Below are 16,022 nucleotides of genomic sequence, written 5' to 3'. Positions count from 1 at the left end.
GGCACAATTACAATTGTTGGTTGTTAGTTACACACATTGCCATAACTATCAATGGTATGGAAACGCACCTGGTGAAGGTACTCCTTGTCCGGCAGAACGCTTTGTTCCCAAAGTGCTGCGGTTCCGCCGATGAGCTGCTGGCGCACTGCAATTTCCGTGGCCGGATCGTCGCCGTTGACACTGTCGTAGGTCTCCTGGAACACCACATGTGTGTCCTTGAGGAAGTTCTTGCCGATAATGAATAGCTCGAGGCCGCCATCAACGGGACAGGAGTTTAATGATTTCTTGCATATTTCCGGCACGCCAGGTGGTTGAGCTAAAGGCACGAACATCAAATTAATAACAGCGTAATTAAACAGCTAAATGTGTTGAGCACTCACTGCAGATGATTGGATTCGAGCAGACTTGTAGGGTCTCGGTGGTGCCATCGTCACGGTTCAGCTGGGTGCGGAACACCATCCGGCAGCGAGTCGATTTCTTTTTGTTCTTTTGCGCCAGGTGCTCGGGAAAGCGGTGCTCCACATCCACATTGCGTTCCTGAAAAACAAAATAAAAACGTAATTAGTATTTAGAACTTCAGCTTCAGACTTTTGCTTCTGGTAGTTTTGTGACGCACCTTCAAGATTCCAACGCAATCGCAGGTGATGGTCATGTCCGTTTCGGGTTTGAAATCGATCTCAATGACCATGGTGCCGTCGACCTTCTTCTCGTTGCACTGCGTCGAGTTCTTGCCGGCGACCTTGCAGGCCTGGTAGAACATGTGCGGTGCCACGCGTCCAATGTCCGTGCCAATGAAGACCTGGAGGACGGCAACCTTGTCGTATCCGGTCAGCCGGACGATGGGGAAACCATTGCCGCTGCGATCCTTGACGGCTCCGCGGCTGCCCTCCGTTTGGTAGCGTGCCCGGTGCTGTTGCTCCGGCTGGGAGACGATCTCCAGCTGCACCTGGCCATCGTTGGAGCTGGCGACGCTGTTCAGCGGCGTTGTGGGTTGCCGTTTGTTGGCCACCCGTGTGACAGTCCTGGCCGATATGAATCTGTGGGTTGGAACAAGTAGATGATCGCACTGCATTAGTATATGTTCACTGGCGCAACTTTTCCATTCGATCGTTAAAAATCGATGGCAGAGTTTATTTGTCTTAGGATCGTTAAATGAAAAAACGGAGAAAACGGAAAAAAAAAAAACTCGGAACTTGTACTTGAACTTTGGCCGATGAGGAAATCTAGAATCGATACGATTTGGGTTAAATGATTTATGTTGTATTTTTCACATGTGCTGGCCGAAAAGAAAAGGGATGCTGGGGCGGCATGAGATTGCATGAATTCGTTTTTAGATACAAATAGAAAAGGCAGCTAAGCAACGCGAGCACACGGATACGGATTTAGTTAAATGTGTTGTGCTGAATAATGAATGATATATGACTTTTTTGAATGCTGTTAATTACTCACAAACATACACACACGCACATGAAACATAAAAAGGCCGAAAAGGAATTTTTCGCAAATTTTCATTGCTGCACTTTGCATTCGGTTCGTTTTGTTTTGTTGTGTTTTGTTTTGTTTAAATAAATCTTAGCTTTGACCAATTGTTTACAATTGTTTCGAATTTATACGCCTTTGTTTACAAACGGACACATACGCATATGTACATATACATATGTGTAAATAATACATACAGAAAGATGGGAACAAACGCACATTTGGCAATTATTAAAGAACAAAAGTCAAAGCCTTCAAAGTAAATAATCTGGGAATAACAAAAGTTTTTTTTTTTGTTTTTTTTTTTATATTATCGACTACAGTGTGCGGAGTCAATTATACTGGCACCGAAATAATTTATTTTGCGGCTTCTAATTGTTTTGCGTGTAGATGGCACTTGCCGTTCAATTTTGAAAGGAAATCTAGTAGTTTGTCATTGCTTAAACATTTCTGGGTCATTAAAATATTTTCGGCGCCACTTTCTGAGTTGTTTGTTTTATAAATTTGTTTGTGCACCTTTTCTTTTTAGAATGTATTAACTTTAACAATATATGCTCACTATATTATTTGCCAGTCCGTTTCTGTTTAGTTAACGCAAGTTTTGCTACAAATTTTGTGTCCATAATACTAAGGCAAGTTTTTAGTCGAAATATTTAGTCTAAATTTTGTTGTAAACCAAGTGGCATTATTTTTTACCAATATTTTGTGATCCAAAGGTGTAACTAGTTCTGCAGTTTGTTTACACATTTTGTGGTTTTAAATTGTAGAACTTAATTAGACTATCAAAAATTTACCAAAGACCGTATTAGTTATTTGTGTGGCAAACACTGTTTTCTTTTTAACGCTGCAATAGAAAACACGCCGCTTACTTTGTCTCAATGCTGTTGTTGCTGATGCGCGGCAGGAGGCTAACAGTGGGCGTGGCAGGTGCGGCAGCAATGGGCGGAGGCGGGGCCGGGGGCGAGGGCGTGTCATCGACCGTTGATGCCACCGTCACCGTACTGGCAATCTTGCGGATGAACTCATCCTCGCTGCAGGCATCATCGTTGTCCAGTTCCACCTGGTTGCACTCGAGCTTCTTGCGTTTGATGTGCTTGCCATGGCGGTGATGGTGATGTTGTTGCTGGTGATGCGACTGCTGCTGCTGCTGCTGCGACTGTTGCTGCTGCTGCTGCTGCTGCTGGTGCTGTGGCAACAGCAGTCCGTTGTACTGAAACTGTTGCTGTTGCACCGAATGTTGCTGCTGGTGCTGCTGCTGCTGATGTTGCTGTTGCAGGTTGAAGGCATTCACGGCTGCTGCGACGGCTGCCTCGGTTGCCTGGAAGACGTCTCCAAATGGATCCGAGTTACTATTGCCGCCGGCTGTCGTCGAATTGGTGTCGTTCACAAAGCCCGTGTCCTCATCCAAACCGGTCGGCGTCGAGGTGGCCGAATCCTCCGAGGAGGACGCCGATATCAGGTCCAGATCCTCCAGATAGTGAGCCATCATTTTGGTGTCGTGCCGCGATCTATACGTTAACATATATATACAGACATTCATGTACATGGATACACAACAGCAACACACGCACGCATTACATAATGTTTTATAAATCGATTTATAGATCGTTTTTTTTTTGTTTTTGTCTTGGGCTTTAACTCGTTAACGTTTAGGCAAAGTTTAAACAGATTTGATGTCTGCATAGAGAGCCATCTATCTACAAACAAAACTGGCAGGATACCATTTAATCTATTAAGTAGCATTATAATTGGCATTAAATAAATGAGAGCCCAGCATTGTTTGTCTCAATAGAGATTGCAAACAAATAGATTTCGAATTCCAAAGCGCCAATCAATGTCCGATTGCATTTCGAATGCATTCAACGAACCCAAATCAACACTCAACACTGAATAGAAAATACCTAAACCGAATATAACTGAACAGATCTCGGCGGAACTCAACGGAACTCAACGGAACTGATCGGAACTAACGGCCTGAACTGAATTGAGAACTGATTTCATTTAAATGGACAGGAAAATCAATATTGTTTTGAACGCTTGAACACTAATTGCTAAACAATTTGTTTCTACAAAAATTAAAAGTTACTTTAATGTTTTGCATTTGCAACGCAGTTCAATTAGATAAAATCAAACCACAAACGATTGGTTGACAATCAATCAAATGCATCTAGTTTCATGTCAATGGACTCGGTTCTTGTTACCATTTACCAGTTTCGTTTAGATTGCAAAATATGCGCTTGTTTATGTTACTCATGAGAAAGTCCACAAGAAATTCCCTCGATTGTGGAACTAGGTTCGCACATTAGCTAATAAAACTGATAAAGTCGCATGCCGTAATTTGCCTGCATCCATAACGCGTATACGTAATCTCTCGCGCAGATACTGCGCTTCAATCCTAACCCAAATCGGGCGAATGAAGCACTGAGAGTGCAGCTGATTGATAATAAACGAAGCACAGCAAAACAAAGCAATGCAGCGGCGCAAACCAAAGCGAAATCACGAATCGCAAGGCGGTCGGCGGCAACAGTGCGTATAAGTAATCGCGTCCACATACCAATCAAGCACAAGAAACCAGCAAGAAAACAATTCCCCCATCTAAAAGTCATTGGCCAAAGTGCGACAGAGACGCACAGAGCGCCATGAAAAATGCGTATTTTCATGCATGCTAATTAAATTAAGCGCCAAAGAATGTGCAAATCTGCTAGATGAACAAAAACAACAGCGGCAAAAGTGCCTGGCAAACAAATTGAAAAGAGAACAAATGTGCCAAAGAATATTCTCCAAAAAACGTTTGCTAAATGAATACTTAAGAAGAAATTTTTGATATAATAAAACTCCGTTTTAAAAATGTAAATGTAAACAGAACTTCCTGTATAAAGTTTCTTTTAGTAGCATATCAATGTCGATAGATATAAAAAGCAAGCACTTAACAATTAACCGATCTCTTCTGTAATTACCGAAAGCCCTAAATAAACGCCATAAAAATCACAACACTTCCATTGTTTTCTTTCTGGATTTCTCAGAGATAAGGGGGCAACCCCAAGAGCCGAGCACCTACTGAATTAGCCCACCTAGTTATGCCTTCTGCCCACTTTCAGATTCCGAACTGCAATTTGCAATAACTGATAAGCTGATAAGATAATGCGGCGATTTACACAGATAGCAGCCATGCAATTACAATAGCTACTACTAAATGACAAAAAACAAAACAAAAAAAAAACAGCACAAACAGACAAACAGCAACGATACACATTGCGATCGCGCACACAGAGAAACTCATATGCTCGTACAAATTTAAATTGAATCCGAAATCTCTTAATCCGCATCGAGTCAAACTAAATTATAATAAACAAATTCACCATGACCTACAAAGAAAACCTGTCCGGCGAGAGTCTTCACATAACAAAGTGGAATAATGAAAGCACACATGTGCATCAGTGTCTCAGGGTTTTAAAGGATTCTCTTTCCTAGAACTCAAATAAATACAAAACTCGCAACATGACAGTATGTCTCGTTTGCAGTATACATACTCGTATATTCATTTTGAACTCTTCACATACATACGTATATCATTCCCATAGTATTGAATATCCCATTTCTAACGATCGACGCACAGGCACACGCGTTCCCATCGAAACCAATTACTGAACTGAACTAATAAAGTTGTCAGTTGGAAATTATTGACATTATGGAGGAGTTTCAGCTATTTGAGCCCGATCATTCCCATCAAACAAACAAACAAACATTAAATTGCGAACCAGTGTTTCCCAGAAGCCCATTTAAATTCGTGGTAATGTAAGATATGTATTTTTCTTATTGCTGAAGTGTAAATGGAAAGTCAGGCATTCCAAATCTATGAACAAGTTCATATTATACACGTAGGTTTATGTTGATATGATATGCGACCCCAGTGTTTAAGATATGAAATCTGAAATCTGTTTTTTTTTTCTGTATTGCGGACATGCGGACAATCAAAAAATCTCAATCTGCTAAATAATACTAATATATTGGAGCCTAAACATCGTACAAAATATCTGCGATGTGTGCGCGCATGTGTAAGTTTGTGCATCAGAGTGTGGGTGTATTCATTCACTCGAAACCATGAATCAAACGCAAAACGAAATGAAATCATGAGCTGGCAATTATCTCCAGTTGCGCCTGCGCATGAACTCGCATGAAGACCTTTTGGGACTGAGGGGGGCATAAATATACTCATATATCTACATACATATATGTCTCTGGATTGCGGGGCAAGTGGCAAGTGGCAGTGGCAGTGACTCACCTTGATACAGGTATCGCTCTGATTAAATGCTGCTGCGGTGAATGTTGCTGCTGCTGCTGCTGCTGTTGTTGCTGCTGCTGCTGTTGTTGCTGCTGTTGCTGTTGCTGCTGCTGCTGCTGTTGGTGGTGCTGCTGATGCTGCTGCAACGTGTTGCTGGCCACCGCGGCAGCTGCTGCGGCCGCTGCTGCAGCCACTGTGTTGGTTAAAGCGCTGTTCACCAGCAAACTGGATCGCTGGCCACTGCCTCCATTCGCCGCAGGATCGGCCACGCCCCCAGCGCCTGCCGAGCTCCTTAGCTCCGTGTGCTGATCGAAGCCCAGCCCACTGTCGTTCGAGTTGTCGCAGGGCGGCGGATGGGGTCGCTGTGGTATTCGCTTGCCAGGAACCATTTTGCCAGGACCCGCCTGGAAAAAATGCCAGGTAAATGGAACCCATCAGTACAATAAGAAGAATTGGGTTTAATTACCCAATACCCTGTTTCTTATACTACATATACTTAGGTTTTTGCTTAATTAATGATTGACTCACCCTGGTTATGGTGTGCAGCTTGCCGGGCAATCCCTTACCCGGTTGTCTTTTCGATGGTATGCGAAATCCTTTGCGATGTATTCGCGCACTCATTGTGGAATTGGTGGACATGGTCATTCTCATGCCTAGAATGTAAACAAAAAAAAACCAGAGTTGTGATTAGTATTAATTGATTAATAATAATAACATATAATATATAGTAATATGTCTGTTTGATTGTGTCTATTGTTTCTGCTGATGCTGCTGCTGCTGCTGCTGCTGCTGCTGCTGCCCATTGGAGTCAGGTCAAAGTGAAAACTCCCATACACGATCGCCTCATTCCCAGTTCCCCACATAGCGCCTATGGTACTGGGCTTTATTGGAGCACAAAAGAATTAAAATCCAGATAGAGGCGAACCAAGAAGAAAACATTGTCTGATTTGTGACTGTGACGCCCGTTCGTTCGCAAGTTGCAAGTTATATGCCAAGGGGGAAACTGATAATGCTGCGACGTCTATGGGGTGCATTGAACTCCGCCGTAGAGTGCAAGCCCGTAGACCTACAGTCCTACAGTTTAGTGTCGCCTGAGCATAGAATCTGTTGCAGCTGCACTGCAGCAGATTCCGCTGTCATTGTAGCAATGATGCTGATGCTACTGCTGTTGCATTCATTGTTCATCTCAATTGAAGCTCAATTTCCAGTTGCATTTGCATTCGCTTTCGCATTTCAATTTCAATTTCAGTTTCAACAGCAGTTAAGCGTTATTTTATTTGATTTTATTTTATATTATTTTCTGCTGCTCTAGATGAAGTTGCATGCCTACATACATATGTATATCATCTGGCTGGGCGCTGTTTGTACATTATCACAGCCAGCGGAACAATGAGCCGGAGTGCGCTGATAAGGAAGCCAGACAAACCCGACCAAACTAAACGAGAGCCCAACCCATTAACACAAGCCACAACTTGGGTCCACTCCTCAAGCAGCCTTGTTTCTTTATGGTTACCGCGCGTATGCGATCGTTTATTTGGCTTTCGCTTCCTTATTTGAATTTACATGTGTATTTCGTGTATTGTGTATTTCGCAGGGCATTTAATTAAAATGCGAATCAATTGCAAACAAAATTTGATAATTTCTTAGCGGTTATATCGCCCATATATGTATATACATATATGGGCGGGTAATCTGGGTTCTAAATTATTTGTTGGGATAGGCCAGGCCAAAGTAGAGACAAAAAACATAAAGATAACAATGCAAGGGAAATTGGAAATGGAAAAGGGAAAGAAGGATTTCGGACTCAACTACTTGAGTTTAATTTGCATTCACAGATAATAATTCCATTCATTTCCAATGGGAAAACATAAACAAATGCAAACAACAAAATATAAAGAAGTGTCAAATGCAATAAATGACGACAAATAATGCGCGTTATTCTGAAAACCCTAAAAAATTAGCTCAAAACTCAACTCGAACGCACTCTTCTCGAAATCCATTTAATTCCAGTGAAATCCCCTGTGAAACTATGTTCCGTTCCTTAATTCCGGTAAAATCGTTTAACAATTACGAGCTAATTTATGAGATAAGAATCGAGCAAACACTAGCGCCTTTGATAGCAGCCACGAAAACAAACAAACTTTGATCTTCAATTACGAATATCCCTCGGTGACGTGCGTTGCGCTCTCACAGAAAACAACCACCACAAAATAATAGAAGAAGAAACATATGGATATTATGTAGATATAGGTGGTACACAAGTGAGGGAGGTGAGAAAATCTGTTCGACTTTTGGCTCTTGTGATGGCATAAGTACAACAAAATAAAACACCCACGCGATCCGCACCCTTTTGGCCTAACCTTGGCTGGCAATCAAACAAAGAGGCAAACATTTATTGTTGGGCTTGCGGAACGCGCCTACCTGCAGTGGAGCCACAAAGTGAGAAAAGAAAAGCAGGAACCCGCAGAACGGATTCCGCCAAATGGGCTTTACCTGGTACGGTTGCTGATAAGACGGATACACGGGTTTGGTTGGGTTGGGTTGGTTTGGGTTGGGATCGGATCGGATCGGAAGCGGAGGGTGGGAGATGGCTATGGTGATACGCGCCTATTGTTTCCAAGGCGCTAAACTGCCATCTCATGTCATCGCAGATACAGATACAAATGTAGATACAGATACAAATGCAGATACAGATACAAATGCAGATAGAGATACAAATGCAGATACAGATACAACAGATACTACAGATAAATGGATACGTTAACAATATGACAATCGGAGCAGGCCTAAACTCACTTTCGTCTATCTACGATGATACACCAGACTTGGCACACAATTGGCTGACAAAAAGGTGCCTTTAATTCAATTCCCAGCGGAGATCTGAGCTGGTGGCTGGTAAAGAATCAACCTGAATAGTTAAACACAGATGGTGTTGTCGCGGGCATTTGCAAGTTCTATAATTAAACGCAGACTCCTCGAACGAAATAACCGCTTTGTAGAGGTGAATCGAAAACAGATTGTCAATAAAAACAATAAATTAAGTGTATTGAACCCACTGTCTGACCCACTCCATAGTACATCCTTCACTGAAATCCTTTATGAAAGATGAGCCCCTCCTTGCCAAGTGGGTCGAAAACTATACGGAACTCATAACGGAAATGAGAAACTAAACATGTCGGCCAATTTGTTGGATTGAAAGTTGAAAGTCAAACGACTTTAAAAGAAATATTCTATGATTTTGCCTTGGTTGCAGTGAATTAAATTAGTATTAAATTGTGTTCAAGTGCTAGTACTAGCACTTCTTCTCCTGCTGATCTCATTTTGTGTCAGCACCCAATTAGCGGGCTGGTCAAGTGGTTCGGCGCTTGATTGAAAGACCTGGGTCTCGTTCTATGGCTTCTTGGCAATAGTTATGCCGTTCTGCTGGTAATCTTATCGCTTTGCCAAACTTGGCAACTGGCTAAAGGCGTTGAACAAGAACCGACAACCAAAAACCAAAAACCAAACCCGTCGATATGGAGAATCGAATTGAATCACCGGCGACAATTGGCGCCTCTCGCGTAATCGGAGATTGGGGGCCTCGACATCGCTGGTTGGCTGTTTTGGATGTTTGGATCTTTGGGGCTGGCTAGGAAATACCACTGTGGTGTACTCGATGGAACACCCATTCAAATCGATTATGACATGTTATCAGAGCAGAATTAGAGGCGCAGCGAGAGATTTCCCTTTTTTTTTTGTCGTGGCAACTATGGCGTGTTTGCCGATAAGCCAGCCATTAGCATTGGATGTTGGGATAGTACAATTAAGGCGATGTCTAGATTTCGGATATACATATGTACGTAATGCCCATAAAGCGTACAAATTGGCAAATAAAAAACGTTCAACTCTTGTTGTCAGCTGGCATTCCAGCAAAATCCATCTATCGAAAAACGTTGCAAGATATGAGAAACTCATAATTTTTGAGAAACGAAAGCGTATCTTTATGGGGGACCTTTGAAATTGATAGAACAACAGCACTTTGGGGCTAATAAAACATTCATTGAATATAAACTATGAGTATTTACAACATTCAGAATGTAACCATTAACTTGGGGCGAACGTTTCTTATGCAAATATCTTAAAGATACTTTCTATGCTTCTTATTAACACACACATCCTTACCGAAATTACTTTTGTAATGATGCTGATAGGCTTGGAAATTAGTATTGTTGTTGTTGCCGGCATTGTTGTTATTGTTGTGATGGGCATAGTGATGGCCATTGTTGTTGCCATTGTTGTTGCTGTGGCCACCCCCATTATTATTACTATTATTGTTGTTATTATGGTGGCTCAGATTATGCATTTTAGATGGAATCCGATAACCGGACTCGTAATGTTTATACTGATTGTAGGTGAAACGCATTTTGATTGATTTTCACTGGACTTTAATTAACTTTAGTTAACTCCTATGGCTATTTGTAGTGCAATTAAATTATTTTCGGTTAGTGTTCTTTCACTCTTTCTACTCTCTCCTCGAGTTTCTCGTTCTCTTTTTGGGATAAGTGCTTTTAGTATATTTTATAATTATGTTTACAGGCATCGATTTTGTTGTCTTCCCTCTGACTTGTATTGTTTTTGTTGATTTGGTAAATATTGTTGGCACATTTAATTGTTTCTTTGTGTTTTAAATTAATTTTTGTAATTTTGGATTGACTTTGTACATTTGTTTGCTTGTTTGCTTGTTTGTTTGTTGGTAAATGTGCTCTGCAGTCGCTTTGATTGTTTGTATCTACCAGCTATTTAAATAGAAATGAAATAAAGCTTATTATAATGCATGCGTCGCGGAAAAGTCGATTGAAAAACGGTGGAAAAACGCCCTAACGACGAAACGCGTTTCAAAAATTGTAATTCCAGCGTTTTGAGCATTTGGCAACGCTTAGAAAACGCTCGTAAAACGCACTTAAAACGCTTCGAAAACAGGTTGAAAAATGCGTTGTTTCGTTTTGTTTTGTTTCGGCACTTCGCTTATTTATTTATTCATATGGCTTGGTTTGGTTTTTGTGTTTGTTTTGTTTTTGTATTTCGTTTTTACAGCTCGATGCCAAAAACTGAATCCGACTGACCGATGTAAAAATGTTGTTTTTATACACACATCTTCTTCTTCTTTAATAGCCGGCGCGGTTCAAAGTCCAAGCGACAAGAGAAGTCAGAAATAAGGAGAACGCAATGCTTTAATGATCATTTTGTTGCATATATGTAGATAATGATTATGATAATCGGGGGAGAAGTTGCATTGGGCTGGGGGACTCAAGGGGACTTAAGTGCATTATTTTTCCTTTTCCCAAAACTGGTTTCGTTGTCCAAGGCGCCTTGAAAAGTTGAACTTGTTTCTGTTTTCCCTTTTTGTTTTTTTTTTTTGTGATCCTTCAACAGCTTCCTGGTATCTGTCTTATTATCTTCTCTTTTTTTTATTTATTTTTTGCCACACGAATCTTCCTACGTTTACAGTTAGAGTTCGGAATCGGTAAACGAGTTCCACACGATCTCGAAATTCTTCCCCCTTCTACTTGATTGGATGCCCTTTTACTTTTCGGACAGGAATGCAAAGCCCTTTTCAGTGGCAAGTTCCACAAGGTCTCCAGGAACTACACATTACACACTCCATACTACAATGATTTCAGCACTCAGAACTACATTTAACGCTCAGAATAATATAATATGCCTAAAACATAACCAAATGTAAAGAGTTCCTTAAATAAAAATTGAGTATTTAATGCTGTAATAGGAACTAGCCTCAAAAATAGTGAATACTATTTCCGTTATTTTCTAACAGCGTTTCGCTCAGTGCATTTCCGATTTTTTTTGTACACGACTTTAACGACTAATCGAGGTGACACAGATAAGTGTGTTAGCACCGACGACCCCGCCCCCTTCTTCTGTAAGCCCCACCACCGCCTCCTTTGGGCATTGCCTCAATGGCCTGTGGTTTGGGCATGGATTGGTCTGTATTCTGGTATTATTTTTGTTTTTTTTGGTTTTTTGACAATCAAATGCCAAGGCAAGTTCTTGGCATGATTAAATGCTAATTGAAATTGTACGGTGTATTTATCAGCAATCGGTTTTTTTTTATATATACTCGAATGTACTGTGTTGTGTGTAATGTGTGTAGCGACTGCCGTTGGTTTTGTGAAAAATCATGATCTTGTTTCATTGACCCACATTGAACGTGTAATAAACGAGCCTCAAGTGAGCAGCAGAACTAAGCTGATCTTATCTGATCTGCGCACCTCAGATTATTATTCGTTTTTAATTTACGATCAGGAAATCAGTGGGGAAATCGTCTAGGATGCTCAGAAATTTCACGGATCAAGAAACTGTTGTCTACAAATTTGAGTTGTCTCTGTTTTCTGACAGTGATCGGCAAAATCTCTTCAAAAATCTTCGCGTTGAATTTAATTTGAAAAGATCTTGTTCAAAAAACCTGTTTGAAAAAAAAGCACTACTAAACCATTCAACAAATTGCATTTAAGATAGTTCTACAAAAATTGAATTGAAAAGCGTTAAATAGTAAAACCATTTTCTTTTCTAACTTTTAAACAAATATATTTTATAAAAAGGCCCAAGTTCAGGGAACATTTTTAGTTAATAAATTTGCCTGCTCTGAAATCACAGCTTTCACCGACTTCTACGATCACTTGTTATAATCATTTCTTGTTATTCTTATTTCTGCTCTTCTTGTTCGCTTATTGGCCGCATTTAAATTTGTTATAAACAAATGCTTTTTTACGCGATATTCGGTTTGCGGGGACTCACAGACAGAAAGTGAATTAATTGTGTATATAATTGTGTTGTATTTAATTTCTTTTTGGCGCTCGGGAGATTCTAGACGGGTTCCGGTCGCCTTCGTTGTGGTCTGTGGTTCTGGGGATTTGCGACTGGAACCGCCGACTTATACGCACGGGGACTGTCCGCTCGTCGAATTCTGCCCCTCAGCCCAAAAGCCGATAAGATAAACCACTAGCAACCGAAAGAAGCTATTTGGGCCTCACTCGAAAAAAAACAACAAAAAAGACAGTACTTATAGTTTAAATCAAGATTTTTAGAGAACAAAAAAACGAACTTCAAGTAAGAAATAAACTCGGATGTTCAGAGAATAAAGCTCAACTGAAGAAGACAATTTAAAATCAATAATGTACAGGTATATGAAAAACATAAGAAAATACAAACATAGTTCTTTTCTTTTTATTTTTATAACAATTTTTTTTGTTATCATTTTAAAGAAAACGCAAATAGTGTAGTGGACTTTAAAGAAGAGTTGCAACGAAGCGCCAAAGTGCCAAGAAATAAAAACATCTCAATATAAACAGGTTTATTATAAATATGTAGTCTCTTTAGCTAAATGTCTTCGATTTACGGTTAATTTTATATTTTCATCGTTTTTCCCCTTTGATTGCAGATTTGTGTTTTTTAGAATTCCGCGATCAGGCCATAATTATTAGGCTGGTAATAAAAGGGCGCACAAGTTTTAACATTTCAAATAATCAACGTTAATTAAGCACATCACACCAGAAAAAAAAGCGGGTAGCAAAAAGTGCGAAATTTTAGCACGAGTTTGTAGCCGTAATCGTAGTCGTAATTGTAACCGTTAGCCGTAGACCGTAGTTCGTAAGCCGCGAAACGCAAGACCGCAAGACCGTACCGTAACCCGTAAACCGTGACCCGTAATCGGAAGAGCGGCGACGAGTGGCGATGCGAACACTTACGCTGAGATCGATGGACTGCGGCGGAAAAAGGTGGGCGCGCTATATAACTTTAGCGCAGACTCGAACCCGAATCCGAAACCGAGCCGGAGAATTCTCTCTTTCGAAGTGTCCGGTCCGGGCGGAAAGAACGAATCGAATCGAATGATGCTGAATGAAGACGTGCATAGCGAGAGAGCAGACGGGAATAGGGTAGGGGGCGAGAGCTGCCCAAGAGAGAGCAAGAGCCGACTGAGATGGAGCAACAAGTGTACGCGTGGCCGAATGACGACAACGGGTTTAATTGATTTCGATGTGTGTGTGAGCAGAGCGCGCGCCTAGTTTCTATTTGTTGTTGTTGCCGTTCTTGTCCGCACTGATTGCAAACGCAAATTGATAAAGCAGCCACAAAAAGAGAGAAAGGCAAGAGAGGGAGAGAGGGAGAGAGAGAGAGAGAGAGAGAAAGAGCCGCGGTATCAATATTTAAATCAAAAGATCGATCTGCAACCTGCACATTCCCATCTTCATCTTTTTTCGCTTTATTTCGCTCTTCGGGCCGCCGCTGCGTATGCGCATTATATTAGAGTGGACCTCTCGCATAATTAAGGGCGTTTAATCTACAACACTTAAGAAGCCATAAATTAAAAGACATTTTCATTGCAGTATAATAATTTCTGTATATGTGAACTGATTATTCAGAACTAGGGGACATCGTGTCGTATGGGTAATTTTGTTTGATTTGTTTGACAAAAATTTTTTTTGAGACTTTAGTTTTCCCAATTTTTTTATTACCTACAGCGGTCCATCCCAAAGTGTGTAATTTCATGTTTGGCTGCGATGCGTGGCTGTTAATTAACACTAGACAGCACACGTTCGCTTTGCGGTCACTGGCAGACAGTCAGGGCCACTCTACAGAACGGAGTACCAACATAGGTCCGCACATACAAACGCTGATAAGTTGACAAACAAACGAGTGCCACAGATTGTACACTAGAAAAAAAGTATCAACTATGCACTATGTTCTATATTGTGGCGATAAGCTTTCGAAAGTTATGCAAGTAACTACGATAACCCCTATTATTTTAGGATAAAGTTAAAACTTGTAATCACTTTCTTTTTTTCCAGTGCATTTGTGTAAATTTTTCGCTTGGGCGCAAACAACTATTTAGCAAGTGTGACCAAAAAAGGCAAAGCTTAACACCAACAAGTTTTAGTTTATTTCTGGGTAATTTAATCTCATCCATTAGATGTCGTTAATTTGATTGCTATTTGAAAAACAGAAAAATAATCTGCTGTCCCATTTTAACGCACTTTTTTCCTTATGTTTCTCGTCATCTTCGGCCCTTAAATGCTATTAAATTCTCGTATGCAGCTTTAACGGTGAATTTTTTTCGGAAACGAAATTCGTTTGCCCCAAATTTGGTCACACCAGAGTCACGCGTAACGAGGGGGGCTGGTGGGGTGTCGCTTTGGCCCCACAAGTCAAGTGGAGTGGCTCAGCTGAGCGTGAGCTTGAGCGTAGCGGACATCTGTAAAGAGAGCAAGCGCTCTCATTTTCCGAATGTATGCGAAGCACTCACGAAGCGAAACGACAAGCGATCGTGCCAACAACAATAACCGTATCAGCAATGGCGTTAATTTCTTATTGGTTGCCGATGGCCGTACAGTGGTACAAAATAAAACAGAACGGTAATATTATAAAGGATTTTGAAGGTCTTGGTAATCGTGTAATTTAGCAATAGGTTATTGTATACAAAATTTGTTAAATGGCTAGAAGGTATCTTCTAAATTATGGTTTCAGCAGGCCCACTGTGCCAAAACCAAAGTGTTGATAAAAGTTAGCAACAACTATAACAGTAACAAAACAAACACGGCATACAACACATGTAAATTGTTAACGCCGACGTCACCATGAAAGCCAGCGTAGTCGCAGTCGGCAGAGGCTCTCGACAGAGCAAAGAGAGCACGCGCACACCTCAAACCGTGTTATCAAAACAAGAACAACAACTACAGTAACCACAACAACTACCAATGATGATAGTTTTTTTTTTTCTTTTTTTTGATATTTTTCGGCTTAGCATTGAAAATGATCGAGGGGAGGGGGGCCAGCCAGAGGAGGTGGGGAAGGGAAAAAGTGGGAGCGTGTATGCGAAGGTAACATGAAAATAGAGCCACACACACACACTCACGCATACGCACCTAATAATGCGCATACGCAGCGTTGACGCCCATTTTTTTATGCGCGTTATCAAAGAAAATACATACATAATAAAAACCTGAATATTTACTTTTGGCGCTTCCTTTTTACTAGGAGGATAAGAAAAAGGCAGACGATCAAAACAAAACAATTAATATGTAATTTAATAATGGTAATAAAGCAATTTGATTGCCTTAAAAGCGAACCAATTTGAACAATATTATTGATAGCACTAGACAATATCAGAATACCTATTCCACACCAAGTTTTCACACCTCCAAAATGAATTCTAAATTCTTTAGATTCGATTGGGGATAGTGACACTAATTGATCCCAAATCGCAGTG

At 40.8% G+C, this 16,022-nt stretch overlaps 1 protein-coding gene across 5 annotated transcripts in view; it reads right to left on the bottom strand.

Moving 5' to 3' along the window:
• LOC6524637 (basic-leucine zipper transcription factor A) overlaps positions 1–16,022 on the bottom strand; it is a 39,014-nt gene that overhangs the window by 8,160 nt on the left and 14,832 nt on the right. For 2 of the 5 annotated variants that reach the window (XM_039375668.2, XM_039375680.2), the window contains exons 1-7: positions 9,923–10,536; positions 6,290–6,414; positions 5,762–6,165; positions 2,349–2,987; positions 617–1,037; positions 381–537; positions 69–316 (exon numbers count right to left, since the gene is read on the bottom strand). In XM_039375668.2, the coding sequence (XP_039231602.1) occupies positions 69–316; positions 381–537; positions 617–1,037; positions 2,349–2,987; positions 5,762–6,165; positions 6,290–6,414; positions 9,923–10,163 (2,235 nt within the window). In that variant the 5' untranslated portion in view covers positions 10,164–10,536. Of the gene's footprint in view, positions 1–68; positions 317–380; positions 538–616; positions 1,038–2,348; positions 2,988–5,761; positions 6,166–6,289; positions 6,415–9,922; positions 10,537–16,022 lie in introns of those variants that run through there. The other 3 variants (XM_039375672.2, XM_039375675.2, XM_039375678.2) reach the window with 3 other exon arrangements.

This window comes from Drosophila yakuba, chromosome X (assembly GCF_016746365.2).
Source record: "Drosophila yakuba strain Tai18E2 chromosome X, Prin_Dyak_Tai18E2_2.1, whole genome shotgun sequence".
In the NCBI taxonomy this organism is placed as follows: Eukaryota; Metazoa; Arthropoda; class Insecta; order Diptera; family Drosophilidae; genus Drosophila; species Drosophila yakuba.
The sequence above is the reverse complement of the archived record's forward strand: the minus strand, read 5'-3'. Positions and strand labels throughout refer to the sequence as shown.